General features: G+C 47.3%; 1 protein-coding gene across 2 annotated transcripts in view; it reads right to left on the bottom strand.

The window, feature by feature from the left end:
• The window catches only part of LOC119954183 (junctional adhesion molecule-like), a 42,042-nt gene that overhangs the window by 686 nt on the left and 20,639 nt on the right, over nucleotides 1-20,717 (bottom strand). The window contains exons 3-7 of one of the 2 annotated variants that reach the window (XM_038779174.1): nucleotides 11,924-12,093; nucleotides 8,413-8,629; nucleotides 6,922-7,090; nucleotides 6,780-6,816; nucleotides 3,335-3,460 (exon numbers count right to left, since the gene is read on the bottom strand). In XM_038779174.1, the coding sequence (XP_038635102.1) occupies nucleotides 3,335-3,460; nucleotides 6,780-6,816; nucleotides 6,922-7,090; nucleotides 8,413-8,629; nucleotides 11,924-12,093 (719 nt within the window). The remainder of the gene's footprint in view (nucleotides 1-3,334; nucleotides 3,461-6,779; nucleotides 6,817-6,921; nucleotides 7,091-8,412; nucleotides 8,630-11,923; nucleotides 12,094-20,717) is intronic. The other variant, XM_038779175.1, reaches the window with a different exon arrangement.

The following is a 20,717-nucleotide window of genomic DNA, read 5'->3' as shown; positions in this document are numbered from 1 at the left end:
TCATAGGGTGTAATAAAATCAGAGCCCTTAATCTTGGAGACCGGACGGACCACCCAGCATCGGCCCAGGCACCAGAAATGAGAACAAGAAACCCAGCCCGACCGACCCTGCAAAGCCCTCCTTCCTGACATCTGGGGGCTTGTGCCAAAATTGGGAGAGCTATCTCTCAGACTAGTCAAGCAACAGCCTGATATAATCATACTCACAGAATCATACCTTACAGACAATGTCCCAGACACCATTCCTGGGTAAGTCCTGTCTCACTGTATAGAGTCATTGGGGAGTTGCCCTGGGAGTCCTCAACATGAACCCTGGACACCATGAGGTCTCATAGCTTCAGGTTAAACATGGGCAAGGAAACCTCCAGCTGGTTACCACATACCGTCCACCATCAGCTGATGAATCAGTGCTCCTCCATGTTGAGCACTGCTTGGAGGAAGCACTGAGAGTGGCTAGGGCGCAGAATATGCTCTGGGTGGGGACTTCAATGTCCATCACCAAGAGTGGCTCAGTAGTACCACCACAGACTGAGCTGGCCAAGTACTAAAGGATATAACTGCTGGACAAGGACTGCAGCAGGTGGTGAGGGGTCCAACAAGAGGGAAAACATACTTGACCGCATCCTCACCAACCTGCCTGCTGCAGATGCATCTGTCCATGATTGTATCGGTAGAAGTGACCACCACACAGTCCTTGTGGAGACAAAGTCCCATCTTCATATTGAGGAAACCCTCCATCATTTTGTGTGGCACTATCACAGTGCTAAACGGGATAAACTTCGAACAGATCTAGCAAGTCCAGACTGGGCACTCATGAGGCGCTGTGGGCCATCAGCAGCAGCAGAATTGTATTCAACTACAATCTGCAATCTCATGTCCCGGCATATCTCCCACTCTACCATTATCCCCAAGCCAGGGGATCAACCCTGGTTCAAAGAAGAGTGCAGGAGAGCGTGCCAGGAGCAACATCAGGCATACCGAAAAATGAGGTGTCAACCTGGTGAAGCGACAACACAGGACTACTTGAATGCCGAACTAAGCTCAGCAGTAGCTGTGAATGGTGGTGGACAATTAAACAACTCACTGGAGGAGGAGGCTCCACAGATATACCCATCCTCAATGATGGAGGAGCCCAGCACATATGTGCTAAAGCAAGGCTAAAAGCATTTGCAACAATCTTCAGCCAGGCGTGCCGAATGGATGATCCATCTCGGTCCCCTCCAGAGGTCTCCAGCAACACAAATATTAGTTTTTAGCCAGTACGATTCACTCTACTTGATATCAGGAATGGCTGAAGAACTGGATATTGTAAAGGCTATGTGCCCTGACAATATTCCAACAATAGTACTGAAGACGTGTGCTCTAGAACTTGCCGAACCCCTAGCATAGGGCTAAACCGCTGGCTTTGAAAGCAGACCAAGGCAGGCCAGCAACATGGTTCAATTCCCGTACCAGCCTCCCCGAACAGGCGCCAGAATATGGCGACTCGGGGCTTTTCACAGTAACTTCATTTGAAGCCTACTTGTGACAATAAGTGATTTTCATTTCATTTCATTTTCATCAAGCGGCACTTACTCAGCAATATCCTGCTTACAGACGCTCAGTTTGGGTTCCGGCAGGGTCACTCAGCTCCTGACCTCATCATAGCCTTGGTTCAAACATGGACAAAAAAGCTGGATGCCAGAGGTGAGGTGAGAGTGACTGCCCTTGACATCAAGGCAGCATCTGACCGAGTGTGGCATCAAGGAGCCCGAGCTAAACTGGAGTCAATGAGAATCGGGGGAAAACTCTCTGCTGGTTGGGGTCATACCTGGCACAAAGGATGATGATTAGGGCAGCCCGGGGGCGCAGTGGTTAGCACTGCTGCCTCACAGCGCCAAGGTCCCAGGTTCGATCCTGGCTCTGGGTCAATGTCTGTGTGGAGTTTGCTCATTCTCCCCATGTTTGCATGGGTTTCGCTCCACAACCCAAAGATGTGCAGGGCAGGTGGACCGCCCACGCTCAATTGAAAAAAAAATGAATTGGGTGCTCTAAAATTTAAAGACAAAAAACCCAAAGGATGATGGTTGTGATGGTTTGAGGTCAATCATCTCAGCTCCAGGATATCACTGCAGGCGTTCCACAGGCTTAGGTCCAACCAAGTAGGGATGTTCACAGATGACTGCACAATGTTCAGCCCCATTCACGACTCTTCAGATAATGAAGCAAGACCTGGACAATAACCAGGCTTGGTGTGACAAGTGGCAAGCTACATTCGCATCAAACAAGTGTCAGGCAATGACCATCTCCTCCAAGAGAGGATGTAAACATCGCCCGTTGACATTCAATGGCATTGCCATTGTTGAATCCCCACAATCAACATCCTGGGGGTGACCAGTGCTCAGAAACTGATCTGGACCCTGGCAGATCAATACTATCGTAGTCAAAGCCAGTCAATGGCAAAGAATCCTGTAGCGAGTAACTCACATCCTGACCCCCCCCAAAGCCTGCCCACCATCTACAAGGATATCGCCCTTGAGAAACTGAGTGTCTTGCAGCTAATTCAGAGGGCATTTAAGAGTCAACCACATTGCTTTGGATCTGGAGACCAGACCAGCAGAATCCCTTCCCAAAAGGGCACTAGTGAAGCAGATGGGTTTTTGCCAACATTAGACTTTTATTGAAATGCCGTGGTGGGATTCGAACCCTGTTTCCCCAGAGCATTAACTGGATCTCTTGATTACTAGGCAAGCGACAATGCTATTACACTTTGGGACACCTTGAATTCATGCAAATTAAATGCAAGATCTTCTTCCAATAGAGATCCACACATCCAAGTTTTGACAAAGCTTTGACAAAGAGTCATCGGACTCGAAACGTTCGCTCTTTTCTCTCCCTACAGATGCTGCCAGGCTTGCTGAGATTTTCCAGCATTTTCCCTTTCGTCACACATCCAAGTATCTGCTGAATGTAAGGTTGACATGATGTGGAGATGCCGACAATGTAAGGTTGGCTGGGACTGTAACTAGGGCTGTCAGCTCTAGGTGGCCGTACTCCTGGAAGTATCGTCGAGTGAACCCACCCGAACGTGATGGACGAATAGCAGTTAAAAAAAAACTTGGATATACACTTGAGCTGCCCCCGGTTACAGGGCTATGGACCAAGAGCTAGAAGGTGGGATTAGACTGGATTTTACAGTTGGTACAGACACAAGTGGTTTCCTTCTGTGCCTTAGAACTTGTTGTGTTTCTGTGATTGGCCATTAACTGCGTATATCAGCTAGTTACACAGCACTGTGCAATGTTAAATACTTACTACATGCTGAAGCTGAAGTAATTGTTTCCCCACAATCTTACCATTGTTACGTAAACTTCTTCTTCATCGGTCTTTGCTTCCTTTGTTTCCTTTCCTTTCTTGCCGTCATTTTCGCTGTCAATCTGGAACTGGTGGTTTCTGGTCACTGTGACGTAACGGCATGCGTCCTGATTGTTAGTGAACATGTTAGTTGAATGAAGTGTAATTGGCTAGCCTCCCTACATTCCCTTTCTAGTTTAATTCTTCCCAATCCCCTCTTGTGTGTTTCTCCGATCCTCCGTTGAGTCCTGGTCGCGTGGGGTGTGACACTCTGGACCGGGTCCCATCATTGATCTGCTCGGGTAGAATGAGAGCCACAACTGACATCTGAGCCCCTGTCACAGGAACATCAGCTGTTGCCTCTGCCCTGAGGCTAATGATTCCTTCTGGAGGATACCTGCCTGTAGCAGACTCAGCTGTTATTCCCTGGTGCTATAACTTGCCAGCATTCATTGTTTAGATACCGAAGTGAGGAATGAATGCGTTCTCTGGGATATCGAAAACTGGTGGACAGGCCTTTCAGGAGTGGGGAAAACTGAAGCAATGAAACAAATCTGAATAACAATTGTCTCCAACACAACACAGCAGTTGAAGAAGCCAAACTAAATATGATTAGCAGGTAATTCTCAAACATTTTTGGAATAGAAGCAGACAGAAAATTTAATGATCACATCACCGCACCAAAAGTAGTCAGGACAAGAAAATCCCGTTAGGTTCATAAAACGCACCTCTCCAGCACCACTAACCCTCCGATATATTCTCATTCCAGCAACCCCACTATAGGCAAACTGCACGTGGACAGTGATCCAGGGCTGGGATCGAACCCGGGTCTTCAGCGCCGTGAGGCAGCAGTGATAACCACTGTGTCACCCTAATACTCATTCATTGAGATGTAGAATGCCGGGCCCTGCTAACCCTAAATTTACTCAATATATATCCATTATGTATAATGTTCTATGATGTGGAGATGTCGGCGTTGGACTGGGGTGGGCTCAGTAAGAAGTCTCACAACACCAGGTTAAATTCCAACAGGTTTGTTTTGAATCACTAGCTTTCGGAGCGCAGCTCCTTCCTCAGGTGAATCGTGATGAAGGCAGTGATGAGGTGGTCTTCGAGGAGGCAGAGACGGCATGGGACTATACCACCTCCTTTTCAACGGGAGGACCAGTTCGCAGAAAGGTGAGTGCGAGTGCAGCAGAGCTTAGGAGAGGCTGAGGAGGAGACAGAGGGGAAACTCACATAACAGGCGTAGGAAGGGGTCAGGCCCACCCCAGGAGAGGGGCCACCACCCTAGCGGGTAAACTGGTACCAGGAGGTATGAGTGAGGGGGGTGGGGGTGGGAAGAGCCCATCTCCCACCGGGCAGAGAGTGCCTGGTAAGGGGTGGGGGGGGGGGGGGAAACTAGGGAAGTAGACTGGGGGGAATACTGGGGGGAATAGGGGGGAAACAGTGGGATGGAGAGAGCAGAAGGAGGGGAAAGGGCTCTAGACTGGCTTCAACAAGCCACTCATAGAAACGTGGAACAAGATGGCACCGCAAGCAGCCACTTTGGAGGGTCCCGTAACAAATGGAAACTCCGGAGTTCAGGGGTTCACCCATGTGGCATACACACAGCTGCCGGCTATGTTGGGTAGCCCCTGGACAAAGGGAAACCCCAGAGCACAGGGGCCCGGCCTCATGGTAAGTACGGTGACCGCGGCTATTTTGGGTGTCCCCCTAACAAAGGGAAACCCTGGAATACAGGGGCACATCCTCCAGGTAAGTAGAAATAATTATTGGCTCTTGTCCCGTAACAGGAATGGTACATCTGTCCATCCATCCCTTTATTACCTGCAGTCGGTCCTTCTCCCTCAGGTGTGTCTCCTGCAGGAAGACTATGTCGGATTCCATACTTTACAGGTGGGCAAAGACTCTGGATATTTTCATTGGGCCGTTAAGTGCCCTGACGTTCCAGGTGACTATTCTGATGGTGTGTTTTTGTATCCCCCCCCCCCCCCCCACCCCTCCTGCGGGATGGACTATACTCCTGCTCTCCCTAGCGGTGAGGGCACAGACGTTCAAGGTGAACGTGTTGTCCAGGTACCTCTTCCTCTTCATGGACATCTTCAGCCTCTCCCTACTCTGTTCTGAGGTTTCCACCTGCTTCAAGAAGACCACCACCATACTGTGCGAATGAAGAACCAGGCAACGTGCCTCACCGACTACAATCTGGTGGCCTTGACAACTATCAAAATGAAGTGTTTTGAAAGGTTGGTCATGAGACACAACTCCATACTCCCAGAATGCCTTGGTCCACTACAATTTGTATACTGCCACAACTGGTCCACAGCAGATGCTATCTTCCTGGCCCTACACTCATCCCTGGAGCATCTCAACAACAAGGACAGCTATGTTGGACTCCTATTCATTGATTACAGCTCTGCCTTCAACACCATAATTCCAGCCAACCTCATATCAAAACTCCAAAACCTAGGACTTGGCTCCTCCTGCAACTGGATCCTCGACTTCCTGATCCATAGACCACAATCAGTAAGGATAAACAATGGGGTGGCATGGTGGCACAGTGGTTAGCACTGTTGCTTCACAGCTCCAGGGTCCCAGGTTCAATTCCCGGCTTGGGTCACTGTCTGCGTGGAGACTGCACGTTCTCCCCGTGTCTGCCTGGGTTTCCTCCAGGTGCAAAACTAAGGAGCTGGTCATTGACTTCAGGAAGCAATGTATTGTCCACATACCTGTTTGCATCAATGGTAATCCCTCCTAACTTTTGGACACTACAGGGCAATTTAGCATGATCGATCCACCTAACACACATATCTTTGGACTGTGGGAGGAAAGCGGAGCACCCGGAGGAAACCCAGGCAGACCGGGGAGAAGATGCAGTCTCCGTGCAGTGACCCAAGCTGAAACATTAGGCGAGCCAGCTTTTTGAAGATGTTCAGCCAGAGTCTGAAGGGGTTTTAACAGGAGTCAGAAGCCTATTCTGTAAAGCAAGAATTACTCTAGGCCATGCTGATTTTAAGATGGATTGAGAGCTGTGTGATTGTATTACTGACATCTAGATGCTGGATGAAACTTGCGAACATGCAAGTCGTGATGGCAAGTAAGGATCCTCTGCTCCATAAGCTTGTTCAGCCTCATCCAATAAAACGTAATGAGCCCGGGTTCTCCCTAATCTATTTTTGTATTGAACAAACTGTCAACTGGGACACAGTCTATTCCCTACATTAAACTGTATGAATGTTCTATAAACCTCTATCAGATCACCCTTACAGCTACAGTGGGAAAGTATATCTTTGGTCGCTATCCCTCTAACGATTAAGGATCTCTGGAAAAACATTCAACCCACGTTGACCTGGAGCTGACAATTGATGTTAAAAGATTTAGTGGCTGAGAAAATGACTGAATATTTAATATTTTAGATTTTGAAGTCTGCATGAAAATCCTTACCTCAGAATCTTCAAGCCCATCAAGGTAGTTCCTTCTGCTTATTGATCACAGAGAATAAGGGAGAAAGTTCAGAATTATTCATTGTGTGAAAAGGAAGATGACAATAAAAATGATTTAAATTCTTCCTCCTCAATGTGCGTACCTTTGACTCCTTGGTGTTGCGTTTATTGAACGTTTCTTCCAGACGCTTACAAGGGTAATGAAAAATGCAACAAAGAAGGTTAAAATCCCCACTGTTGTATAAATGGTAATGTTGTTTGGAAATGCTTCTGCTAACCCAGGTAGCTTGAGAGACCTTGAATCTTTGGCATCTAAAGGAATGGAAATACTCAGATGAAGAAAATCTCTGCCTCACCGTTTTTTTAGGGATTTTGGGTTGGGGGAGGAGCGAGCAGCTCCTCCCCCAACCCAAAATCCCTAAAAAAAACAGCAATTTCACAAAAGAAACAAGTCAGTCACGGCTCAGTAGAAATCTCACCAATGGCTATCGATTCAATCTCTGCCCCCAGGCTTAATAATAATTATTAATAATAATAATAATAATAATAATAATAATAAGCATCTCGGCTGACACATCAGTTCAGCATTGAAGGAATGCTGCAAGATGTGCCATCTTTTGAATGAGACGCTAAAATCATTGTTCATGTGACTGTCAAACGGTCAACATTACTCACAGGAGATCAAAGTGTCCTGGTCAAGGCTTATATCCTAATCAAAGCCACCAAACCAGAGTATTGGTCTCAATAATATAATCACTGTTTGTGATATACAGTGTGAAGGTTGACTGATCTGTCTTAGATTATCATAGAATTTACAGTGCAGAAGGAGGCCATTCGGCCCATCGAGTCTGCACCGGCTCTTGGAAAGAGCACCCTACTCAAGGTCAACACCTCCCCCCTATCCCATAACCCAGTAACCCCACCCAACACTAAGGGCAATTTTGTACACTAAGGGCAATTTATCATGGCCAATCCACCTACCCTTGTTCGACATAACATCAATGAGCGCACGAGAAAGGAATTAGCTGATTGACAAGCATCTCGGGATGTCTTAAGGATATAAAAAGTTATTTAAATGCGTCTTCATTCTTATTTCATTAAATTTTCTGGCAGTCACATTAATACAAAGATAGCTCTCTCTTCATGGCCGCACCCATTAACTGCATGTGCTAGAACCTGGGAAATGCTGTGCAGAAAATTGCAACCATTAATTTATTTGATGGGGTTATCAAAACAAGATACCAGTTGAACAGTTTTGCATAGTTTTAAAAATAAATTTTGAGTACCCAATTCATTATTTTCCAATTAAAGGGCAATTTAGCGTGGCCAATCCACCTACCCTGCACATCTTTGGGTTGTGGGGGTGAGACCCATGCAAACACGAGGAGAATGTGCAAATTCCACACGGACAGTGACCCAGAGCCGGGATCGAACCTGGGACCTCAGCGCCGTGAGACGTCAATGCTAATTACTGCACCACCGTGCTGACCTCAGTTTTACATAGTTAATCACTTCATCCCAGTTTACTCACAACATTGAGTTCAACTCTACATATTGCACACATGACACTCCAATTCATTCCCTGATCCCAGTGGTCAAATTCCTATCCATTCACTCCCAATGTACCGACGTACCTTTGCACAAGACCACCAGATTAATTTTCCTTCTATAGATGTTGTTTGAAAACCTGGGGATCCGCATATCACATGTGAAACTACCGTTGTCACTGCATTCCACTTCGGTTATGAGAATGGAACCATTGTTTTTCCGGATGTCACCCACCCACTGCAGCCTCAGGGAGAATTTATTATTTTGCACGACCACACTGTGGTTTCGATAGTGAAAGAAAATCTGTGTTGGAATCAAGAAGGAAAGTAATTGAAGAGAAAGTACAGGGTTAGATACAGAGTAAAGCTCCCTCTACACTGTCCCCACCAAACACTCCCAGGACAGGTACAGCACGGGGTTAGATACAGGGTAAAGCTCCCTCTACACTGTCCCCATCAAACACTCCCAGGACAGGTACAGCACGGGCTTAGATACAGAGTAAAGCTCCCTCTACACTGTCCCCATCAAACACTCCCAGGACAGGTACAGCACGGGGTTAGATACAGAGTAAAGCTCCCTCTGCACTGTCCCATCAAACACTCCCAGGACAGGTACAGCATGGGGTTAGATACAGAGTAAAGCTCCCTCTACACTGTCCCCACCAAACACTCCCAGGACAGGTACAGCACGGGGTTAGATACAGGGTAAAGCTCCCTCTACACTGTCCCCACCAAACACTCCCAGGACAGGTACAGCACGGGGTTAGATACAGAGTAAAGCTCCCTTTACACTGTCCCATCAAACACTCCCAGTGCAGGTACAGCACGGGGTTAGATACAGAGTAAAGCTCCCTCTACACTGTCCCCATCAAACACTCCCAGGACAGGTACAGCACGGGGTTAGATACAGAGTAAAGCTCCCTCTGCACTGTCCCATCAAACACTCCCAGGACAGGTACAGCACGGGGTTAGATACAGAGTAAAGCTCCCTCCACACTGCCCCCATCAAACACTCCCAGGACAGGTACAGCACGGGGTTAGATACAGAGTAGAGCTCCCTGTACACTGTCCCCATCAAACACTCCCAGGACAGGTACAGCACTGGGTTAGATACAGAGTAAAGCTCCTTCCACACTGCCCCCATCAAACACTCCCAGCACAGGTACAGCACAGGGTTAGATACAGAGTAAAGCTCCCTCTACACTGTCCCCATCAAACACTCCCAGGACAGGTACAGCACGGGTTAGATACAGTGTAAAGCTCCACCTTCACTGTCCCCATCAAACACTCACAGGACAGGTACAACACGGTGTTAGATACAGAGTAAAGCTCCCTCTACACTGTCCCCAGCAAACACCCAGGACAGGTACAGCACGGGGTTAGATACAGTGTAAAGCTCCCTCTATACTGTCCCCATCAAACACTCCCAGGACAGGTACAACACGGGGTTAGATACAGAGTAAAGCTCCCTCTACACTGTCCCCATCAAACACTCCCAGGACAGGTACAGCACGGGGTTAGATACAGAGTAAAGCTCCCTCTACACTGTCCCCATCAAACACTCCCAGGACAGGTACAGCACGGGGTTAGATACAGAGTAAAGCTCCCTCTACGCTGTCCCCATCAAACACTCCCAGGACAGGTACAGCACGGGTTTAGAAACAGAGTAAAGCTCCCTCTGCACTGTCCCCATCAAACACTCCCAGGACAGGTACAGCACGGGGTTAGACACAGAGGAAAGCTCCCTCTACACTGCCCCCATCAATCACTCCCAGGACAGGTACAGCACGGGGTTAGATACAGAGTAAAGCTCCCTCTACACTGTCTCCATCAAACACTCCCAGGACAGGGACAGCACAGGGTTAGATACAGAGTAAAGCTCCCTCTACACTGTCTCCATCAAACACCCCCAGGACAGGTACAGCACGGGGTTAGATACAGAGTAAAGCTCCCTCTACACTGTCCCCATCAAACACTCCCAGGACAGGTACAGCACGGGGTTAGATACAGTGTTATAACCCCCGCAGGGACGACGGGGAAACCATTGCTGATCTGCTCATAGGACTCGTGTCGAACAAGCTTCCCAGAATGGTGGTGGAGGCCACCAACCTGGACCTCATTACAAACACAGATAAAAACCGGCCCAAAGCAGGGCCTGATTGAGTTAGTTTTCCCGGCAAGAACTGGAGTTGGAGTGAGTTACTGCCATGAGCAGGATATTGCATATAGTGAAATAAATATCTGTTCAATTCCACTGGATTTCTCAAGTTACTAAGCAGAGTAAAACTCCCTTTATGTCCCCATGAAACACTCCCAGGGCAGATGCAGCGTGGGTTAGACACAGAATAAAAGTCCCTCCACATCAGCCCTCTAAACAACCCCAGGGAAGGTATGGTTTACACCTTTGAAAAACTCCAGCAAGTTAGTTAAACATGATTTTCCCTTAAGAAATCCATGTGGACTCTCCTTAATTAACCTCCATTTGTCCAAGTGACGATTAATTCTGTGCAGAATGAAAGATTCTAGAAGTTTCTCCATCACCCAAAGTTGCACTAACTGGTTTGTAGTTTGGGCTTATCCTCACTCACTTTTCTGAACAAGACTGTAATGTCTGCAATTTTTTAATCCTTTGGCACCACCCCTGGGTCCAAGGAAGACTGAAAAATTATGGCCAGTACCTGTGTGACTTCCACTCTCGTTTCCCACTGTATTCCTGAATGCATTTCATTTGATACTGTTGCCTTGCTGAATTTTAAGTTCAGACAGCCTATCAGAGAATCATAGAATCCCTACAGTGCAGAAGGAGGCCATTCGGTCCATTGAATCTGCACTGGCCTTCTGAAAGAGCACCCGACCTAGGCCCACTCCCCCCACCCTATCCCTATAACCCCATAACCCCACCTAACTTTTGGACACTAAGGGGCAATTTAGCATGACCAAACCAGCACATCTTTGGATCATGGGAGGAAACTGGAGCACCCGGAGGAAACCCACGCAGAGACGGGGAGAATGTAAAAACTCCACACAGTCATCCAAGGCCGGAATTGAACCTGTCCCTGGCGCTGTGAGGCAGCAGGGCTAACCACTGTGCCGCCGTATCTCTCCCCCCATATCCTATGCCTCCTTATCAATTTTAAAATCTTCCAGTCAATGAATTCCCACTTCTTTTACCATGGCCTGGGTAGCATCTCCTTCCTTGGTAATGGCAAATGTAAAATATTAATTTAACACCACAGCCATGCCCTCTGCCTCCATGTGTAAAACACCTTTTTCTCCCTGATCAACCCCACTTTTCCTTCCATCACAATTTTACTCTTTATATGCTGATAGAAAACTTTGGGGTTCCCTTTCCTATTAGCTGCAAGCCCCTAAACCTAAACTTACTCTCGGTACCTTTTGTGATATCCCATAATCAGAACGGCCACCCAGTCATCTACCATCATTTAGAATGTGCTTTGGTGCAGAAAATCCTGGCGATGGTCAAAACTCTGGCCAAAAACGTCCCCCTGGTGTTGAGTCAAAGACAGGAGGGCCAGACACTGAATGGTGGAGAGCAACCACTGAGGATCAAATCAGAGCACTGGAACACGTCACTCACCAAGTCCTCTTCAGTGTCACCGTAAGGGGTGTGGGACCATTCGAGCTTGATGTTCTGCAATTGAGTGCCCACGTGGTATTCAAGATTGCAGTCCAGCCGGAGTTCCATTCCCTCATGCACAACCAAGGAGTTGGGAGTGGAGACACCAATAGCGAAGATTAAGCAGATACCTGTGGAGCAGGAGCAAAAAGCCAATGCTGGTAGGTTGGTAGAAGGCTGAGTACTTGTGTTGGCAAGTCAGGCCCTGTTTATTGCCCCTGTTGGTGATGTTACAGCAGCTATCCAATCTCTATATAAATGATCCAAACTCCTTGATTAGATTCCAGACTGTAACTCACTGTTGGCTACATGTAACCCTATTTCTAAACTGCCCAATTCCCGCGATTCAATTTTGGGTATCTGATACCCATCGTTTCCCAGCACAAGCCAAACTCTGTCACTGCCATCTAATATGCATCAATATTAATTCCAGGCCAATGCAATGGTAGCTGAATTGGTGCCAGCACAATAACCACATGTGTGCAGCGCCCAGCATATGTATCAAAAAAAGCAGTGGTCACTGGGAGACACGACTGCACACTTCCCTCTGTCTGAAAACACCAGCTTATCTCTGATTTCCATCCATTGGCCAGTTAGGTAACTGCTGTCACTCACGCCCCCTTTCATCCCATGCGTGTTATGTTTTTCTAACAAGCTTATTTACATGGCACTTCACCAAACAACATTTTTCATAAGTTCATAAGATATGGAGCAGAATGAGGCCATTCAGCTCATCGGGGCTGCTCCTCCATTCTATCATGGCTGATACGTTTCTCACCTGCTACATACAATGCTACAAACCAAGAGCTGGATTGCAAAATCAGCCAGAGCATCTCCTCCCTAGAACACATGAACTTGGAGCAGGAGTCGGCAATTTAGCCGCCCGAGCCTAACACCCTCAATGGGATCATGGCTGATCCCATCCTGGCCTCAACCCCACCGTCCTGCCTGTTCTCCATAACCCTTCAACCCATTACCAATTAAAAATCTGTCTAACCCCTAAAATGTACTCACTGTCCCAGCATCCTCCGCACTCTGGGGTAGCAAATTCCACAGATTCACAATCCTTTGGCAGAAGTAGTTTTTCCTCAAATCTGTTTTAAATTTGCTGCTTCTTATTCTAAGATTATGACCCCCTCGTTTTAGAATGCCCCACACGAGGAAGCATCAGCTCCACGTCTACTTCATCCAGACCTTTTAGCATTTTGTATACCTCGATTTGATCTCCCCTCATTTTTCTAAACTCTAGAGGGTATGGGCCTAAACTGTTCGATCTCTCCTCAAACGACAGGCCCCTCATCTCTGGAATCAACTCAGTGAACCTCCTCTGAACTGCCTCCAATGCCACTCCATCTTCCCTCAAATAAGGGGGACCAAAATTGTGCACAATCCTCCAGGTGCGGTCTCACCAATGCCTTGCACAGTTTCAACAACACGTCCTTTTAGCCCATTAATAATAATCAACTGCACCATACTAACCAATCCTCTCTTTTACTTCAATCAAATTGGTCAAACACGATAAGACCAGATGACATAGGAGCAGAAGAAGGCCATTCAGCCCAATGGGCTGAATGGCCTTCTTCTGTTCCTATGTCATCTGGTCTTATCGTGTTTGACTAATTCTGCCATTCAATGAGATCATTACTGATCTGATCTGCTAATCCTAAACTTTCCTGCTTTATCCTCATAAACATTGATTCCCTTATTGATTATAAATCTGTCTGCCTCAGGCTTGACAGTACCCAGCCTGTACAGCTCTCTGATCAATCTTTAGCAAATGTTGCTGTTTTCTTATTCATGTCTTTCTTAAATTAAAACAAGTTGATGTTGCCTGTGCCACCAATATTGGAAAAATAAAAAACACGATTATTAAAACCTCGGCAGTAGAGTGTGAGCTGGAAAGCACGACCTAAAGCCATGAGACTTTCTGTCCCATGTGGAATATTGAACCTCTGTCAAAGCAGCTCACCCTCAGTACTGCAAGGGTGCCCCAGCCTGAATAATAGTGCCTTCTTAAGGGTTACTTTGCTTCACAGTTAGAAAACAATTGAAAGTCAAGATCAGGTGTTTGGAAAGAGGGAAATTGTGGGTAGTTAATGTATGGTTGGTGGGGTGGGGGGGGTGGTTGTTGATGGGAAGGTTCTGCTGTAGCAGCTACTTCCTCTTTACAGTAAATTACAATTGTTGCGCTCCTACGCATCAAGGGAGCTGCACCTGATGTAAATGAATGTCAGTAAAGTGGCAGCTAAGATCGAATCAATCACCGCCAAACGGAACTTGGGCAGTTTGAACAAGGGATATGAATCCTGAAACCCAAAGGGTTTCCTTGCATCTAAACCACAGTGTATTTGTTTCACTGGAACTTAGATGAGAGCACTGTTCTCTGTGGGTGTTTTGAATAGAGTGGGTTCATATTTCCTGGAGTTTAGAAGAACGAGTGGTGTTCTCATTGAAAGGTACAGAGTTCTTAGAGGGCCTGACAAGGTACTTGGTGAGAGGCTCCTTTCCGTGGCCGGAGAGTCTGGATAAGGGAATGGCCATTTAGAACTGAGAGGAAGAGAAATTTTGCTAAGTCAAAGGTTGGCATTCTTCGGAATTCCCTACCCCTAAGGACAATGCATGCTCAGTCGCTGAATACATTCAAAATTGAAATTGATAGACTTTTGGTCAGGAAAGGAATCAAGGGATTTTGGGATGGGGTCCGAAAGTGGAGCCGAGGTGCAAGATCAGCCAGGATCTTACTGGATAACAGAGCAGGCTTTAGGAGATGTACAGCCTTTCCCTGCTCCTATTTCTTACTTTACGTCCAGTGTGAGTTGATGAGGGTGTTTAAGGTTTTGAACGTGAGTGGGTAGAAACAGAAGAACAACAACAAAGAAAAGTACAGCACAGGAACAGGCCCTTCGGCCCTCCAAGCCCATACTGCCCGACTAAACTAAAATCTTCCACACTTCCTGGGTCCGTATCCCTCTATTCCCATCCTATTCATGTATTTGTCAAGATGCCCCTTAAATGTCACTATCGTCCCTGCTTCCACCACATCCTCCGGCAGCGAGTTCCAGGCACCCACTACCCTCTGTGTAAAGAAACTTGCCTTGTACATCTCCTCTAAACTTTGCCCCTCGCACCTTAAACCTATGCCCCCTAGTAATTGACCCCTCTACCCTGGGGAAAAGCCTCTGACTATCCACTCTGTCTATGCCCCTCATAATTTTGTCGACCTCTATCAGGTCGCCCCTCAACCTCCATTGTTCCAGTGAGAACAAACCAAGTTTATTCAACCGCTCCTCATAGCTAATGCCCTCCATACCAGGCAACATCCTGGTAAATCCCTTCTGAACCCTCTCTAAAGCCTCCACATCCTTCTGGTAATGTGGCGACCAGAATTGAACACTGTACTCCAAGTGTGGCCTAACTAAGGTTCTGTACAGCTGCAACATGACTTGCCAATTCTTATACTCAATGCCCTGGCCAATGAAGGCAAGCATGACGTATGCCTTCTTGACTACCTTCTCCACCCATGTTGCCCCTTTCAGTGACCTGTGAACCTGTACACCTAGATCTCTCTGACTTTCAATACTCTTGAGGGTTCTACCATTCACTGTATATTCCCTACCTGCATTAGACCTTCCAAAATGCATTACCTCACATTTGTCCGGATTAAACTCTATCTGCCATCTCTCCGCCCAAGTCTCCAAACGATCTAAATCCTGCTGTGTCCTCTGACAGTCCTCATCGCTATCCGAAATTCCACCAACCTTTGTGTCATCTGCAAACTTACTAATCAGACCAGTTACATTTTCCTCCAAATCATTTATATCTACTACGAACAGCAAAGGTCCCAGCACTGATCCCTGCGGAACACCACTAGTCACAGTCCTCCAATTAGAAAAGCACCTTTCCATTGCTACTCTCTGCCTTCTATGACCTAGCCAGTTCTGTATCCGCCTTGCCAGCTCACCCCTGATCCCGTGTCACTTCACCTTTTGTACCAGTCTACCATGAGGGACCTTGTCAAAGGCCTTACTGAAGTCCATATAGACAACAGCCACTGCCCTACCTGCATCAATCATCTTTGTGACCTCTTCGAAAAACTCTATCAAGTTAGTGAGACACGACCTCCCCTTCACAAAACCATGCTGCCTCTCACTAATACGTCCATTTGCTTCCAAATGGGAGTAGATCCTGTCTCGAAGAATTCTCTCCAGCAATTTCTCTACCACTGACATAAGGCTCACCGGCCTGTAGTTCCCTGGATTATCCTTGCTACCCTTCTTAAACAAAGGAACAACATTGGCTATTCTCCAGTCCTCCGGGACATCACCTGATGACAGTGAGGATCCAAAGATTTCTGTCAAGGCCTCACCAATTTCCTCTCTTGCCTCCTTCAGTATTCTGGGGTAGATCCCATCAGGCCCTGGGGACTTATCTACCTTCATATTTTTCAAGACGCCCAACACCTCGTCTTTTTGGATCTCAATGTGACCCAGGCTCTCTACACACCCTTCTCCAGACTCAACATCCACCAATTCCTTCTCTTTAATGAACACTGATGCAAAGTATCATTTATTAAACTGATGCAAAGTCTGGCTCCTTGCCTGTCCTTCAGTGGGCCAACCCTTTCCCTGGCTACTCTCTTGCTATTTATGTGCATGTAAAAAGCCTTGGGATTTTCCTTAACCCTATTTGCCAATGACCTTTCGTGACCCCTTCTAGCCCTCCTGACTCCTTACTTAAATTCATTCCTACTTTCCTTTTGTTCCACACAGGCTTTGTCTGTTCCCAGCCTTCTAGCCCTGACAAATGCCTCCTTTTTCTTTTTGATGAGGCCTACAATATCTATCGTTATCCAAGGTTCCTGAAATTTTCCATATTTATCCTTCTTCCTCACAGGAACATGCCGGTCCTAAATTCCTTTCAACTGACACTTGAAAGCCTCCCACATGTCAGATGTTGATTTACCCTCAAATATCCGCCCCCAATCTAGGTTCTTCAGTTCCATCTAATATTGTTATAATTAGCCTCCCCCCAATTTAGTACATTCACCCTAGGACCACTCTTATCCTTGTCCACCAGCACTTTAAAACTTACTGAATTGTGGTCACTGTTCCCAAAATGCTCCCCTACTGAAACGTCCCTGGTTGGGCTCATTCCCCAATACCAAGTCCAGTACAGCCCCTTCCCTAGTTGGACTGTCTACATATTGTTTTAAGAAGCCCTCCTGGAAGATCCTTACAAACTCTGCCCTGTCTAAGCCCCTAGCACTAAGTGAGTCCCAGTCTATATTGGGGAAGTTGAAGTCTTCCATCACAACAACCTTGTTGTTTTTACTCTTTTCCAAAATCTGCCTGCCTATCTGCTCCTCTATCTCCCACTGGCTGTTGGGAGGCCTGTAGTAAACCCCTAACATTGTGACTGCACCCTTCTTATTCCTGATCTCGACCCATATAGCCTCGCTGCCCTCTGAGGTGTCCTCCCACAGTACAGCTGTGATATTCTCCCTAACCAGTAGCGCAACTCTTCCATCCCTTTTACATCCCCCTCTATCCCGCCTGAAACATCTAAATCCTGGAATGTTTAGCTACCAATCCTGTCCTTCCCTCAACCAGGTCTCTGTAATGGCAACAACATCATAGTTCCAAGTACCAATTCCAGCGGTAAGTTCATCTGCCTTACCCGTAATACTTCTTGCATTAAAACATATGCACTTCAGGCTACCAGACCCGCTGTGTTCAGCATCATCTCCCTGTCTGCTCTGCCTCAGAGCCATACTGGCCCTATTCCCTAGTTCTCCCTCAATGTTTTCACCTTCTGACCTATTGCTCAGGTGCCTACCCCCCCTGTCATACTGGGGAGGGGGTGTGGGGGTGGCAGAAGGAATCATCTTTGACTTTATTCATCTGATGGAAGTTCCATGGGATGGGATGGAATGGCCAAAATTGCTCTCTTTTGTTTTTAATGAAGAGTAAAATCACGTGGGATATAAAACCAGCATTGCTCCCAATCCCATTAACTGCCCAGTGGTGGGTTCTACTTTCCCGCAGAGTGTTTCCAATGGTTGCGGGGGATTTAGATGCGAGATTAGATGAAAGCGATTTCGGGCAGATTATTTTTATTATTGGAGGTGCTATCTTTCAGATGATTTATTAAACTGAGGCCTCATATTTGCCTGCTTTGGTGGATGTGAAAGATGGGCTAAGATCAATTGTAGCAGCAGGGTTAATGCCTGTTCTTGTCAGCTTGGATATAGTTTGTCCCTTTTGAGGGAACCATGAATTGGGATTCATTTGAATTGTTTTATTGGAGCAAGCAAGTAGATGGATTAGAGTCTTGCTCCATCCATTCTGCGCATTGGTTTTGTAACTCTGAGAAAGGAATGAAAAATGTTTTAAAGGTGGATGTGAAAGATCCCATGGCGCCATTTCCAAGCGCCCAAGAGCATGGAGTTCTCTCCCATGCTGAGACCAATATTCACCCCTCAACCAACATCACTAAAAGAGGATCTGGTCATTATCACATTGCTGTTTGTGGAAGCTGCTGTGCACAAATTGGCTGTATTGTGGGTTCCGACATTACAACATTGCCCATGCTTCAAAATGACTTCATCAGTTGCCAAGTGTTTTGGATAGCCCGAGGTCATGAAAAGTGCCATATAAATAAATGCAGCTTCTTTTACTTCTGCCGAGGCTGCGGTCAATACTGGAGCAAAAATAAAAACTGGCATTTCCCTGGTCTACGTGGTTCCATGCCACACTGGGCTAAATGTTTTCACCCTCACACAAAAAAACCTGTTTCTCCCACTGCTTCCAGGTGTGAAACACTTCACCAATGCAGCTCAATTTGTCCACTTGCTGGACCCAATAATCAAGGCATGGGCCCATTATTTTAAATGCCCCTTATAGATGTACTGAGAATGGAAAGCGGCAAAAGGTTGGGGGGGGGGGGGGGGGGTTTGGGGGGGGGGGGGGGGGGGGGGGGTTAGAGGTGAGCTATTCATGAGTTGAGGTTTGTCAGCGAGGAACACTGATCAATGGGCTAGTCAATACGGTTAACACATGTCAACACTGGAAGAAACCTACAGTCATAACTTTGTGTTGCCATTCTCTGGAAACCAGAAGTTAGTGCTTTATCTGAGAAAGGAGATGGCTTGGATGTTTAGATAGTGCAGGGGTGGGCAAACTACGGCCCGCGGGCCGCATGCGGCCCGCCAAAGGTATTTCTGCGGCCCACCAAGTCATTAAAAAAAAAAAAAAAAATTTTTTTTTTAAGGTTAATGCTGGGGGGCTGTTGGGTTACTTACTGGTATAGGGTGGATACGTTGACTTGAGTAGGGTGATCATTGCTCGGCACAACGTCGAGGGCCGAAGGGCCTGTTCTGTGCTGTTCTATGTTCTATATGAGGCGCCCAGAATCATAACCGGGTGAAGTAATTATTTTACTTAATATACTATGCGGCCCTTTGTGAATTGTGAATTTCTGAATGTGGCCCTTGCACGGAAAAGTTTGCCCACCCCTGAGATAGTGCAATGCAGTGGAACCAGTAAGAAATATTGTGATATTGTGGGTTTGTGTTTGACAAGTTACTTCATCTCGTCTAATAATAATAATCTTTATTATTGTCACAAGTAGGCTTACATTAACACTGCAATGAAGTTGCTGTGAAAAGCCCCCAGTCGCCACATTCCAGCGCCTGCTCGGGTACACTGAGGGAGAATTCAGAATGTCCAGATTACCTAGAGTCATGGGCCGGGATTCTCCCTTTTGGGGACTAAGGCCCCACACCCACCGGAAAACGGGCGAGAATCACTCCGGACATTTTCCTCGAAAATCCGGGGTGATTCTCCATTTCCCAGGGGGCTAGCAGGGCCCCGGTGTGCATCCCGCAGCTCTGGCTTCCGTCGGGGCCCTGCTGTCCAGACTGTGCGGCCGCGCATGTGCACGGCAGCCACAGGTGGGTCCAAACATACGCGCAGGGGCCCACTTCGGCGCCGCACACATGGCAGACCCACACAGCGGGCCCGTGAGGAGTTAGGTAGGTCTCCCCCAGGTCACGATGGCCCGCCGATCGGTGGCTCCTGATTGCGGGCCTGGCCGCCGCTAAGGCCCCCCCTCCCCGATTCCCCCCCACCAGGACCGCCGACACGGCTGCAGGTCCGAGCTCCCGCCGGGTGGTACCATATGTAAACCACGCCGGTGGGAGTACGGCCAGTCGATCGCGGTGAATCGCCGTGGGGGCCTCTTTCAGCGGCCCTGACCGGTACCGCGCCGACCACGTGCGTGCGTCTGGCGGGTCCGTGGAGAATCGCAGAAGCACCGTTGCACCAGATTTCCGCCCATTGTTTGTAAAGTAAAAACAAGATTGTACTTTTTTCCATACTTATTTAAACTTTTTAAGAAATGGGAATATATTTAAAACAAAGTTTGTGTGTAAATGTAAGGATGCGCATGTTTTTTTTTTAAATTTAGATTACCCAATTATTTTTTCCAATTAAGGGGCAATTTAGCATGGCCAATCCACCTACTCTGCACATTTTTGGGTTGTGGGGGCGAAACCCACGCAGACACGGGGAGAATGTGCAAACTCCACACAGACAGTGACCCAGAGCCGGGATCGAACCTGGGACCTCAGCGCCGTGAGGCGGTTGTGCTAACCACTAGGCCACCGTGCTGCCCTAGGATGCGCATGTTCAACTGAAATTGCTTTAAGCTTCAGTAGTAAAAAGTCAGAAACTTGGGAAAATCAGGTATTGGAAAT

Source organism: Scyliorhinus canicula, chromosome 19 (genome assembly GCF_902713615.1).
Source record: "Scyliorhinus canicula chromosome 19, sScyCan1.1, whole genome shotgun sequence".
Lineage (NCBI taxonomy): Eukaryota > Metazoa > Chordata > Chondrichthyes > Carcharhiniformes > Scyliorhinidae > Scyliorhinus > Scyliorhinus canicula.
This window is presented reverse-complemented; position numbering and strand designations above follow the sequence as displayed.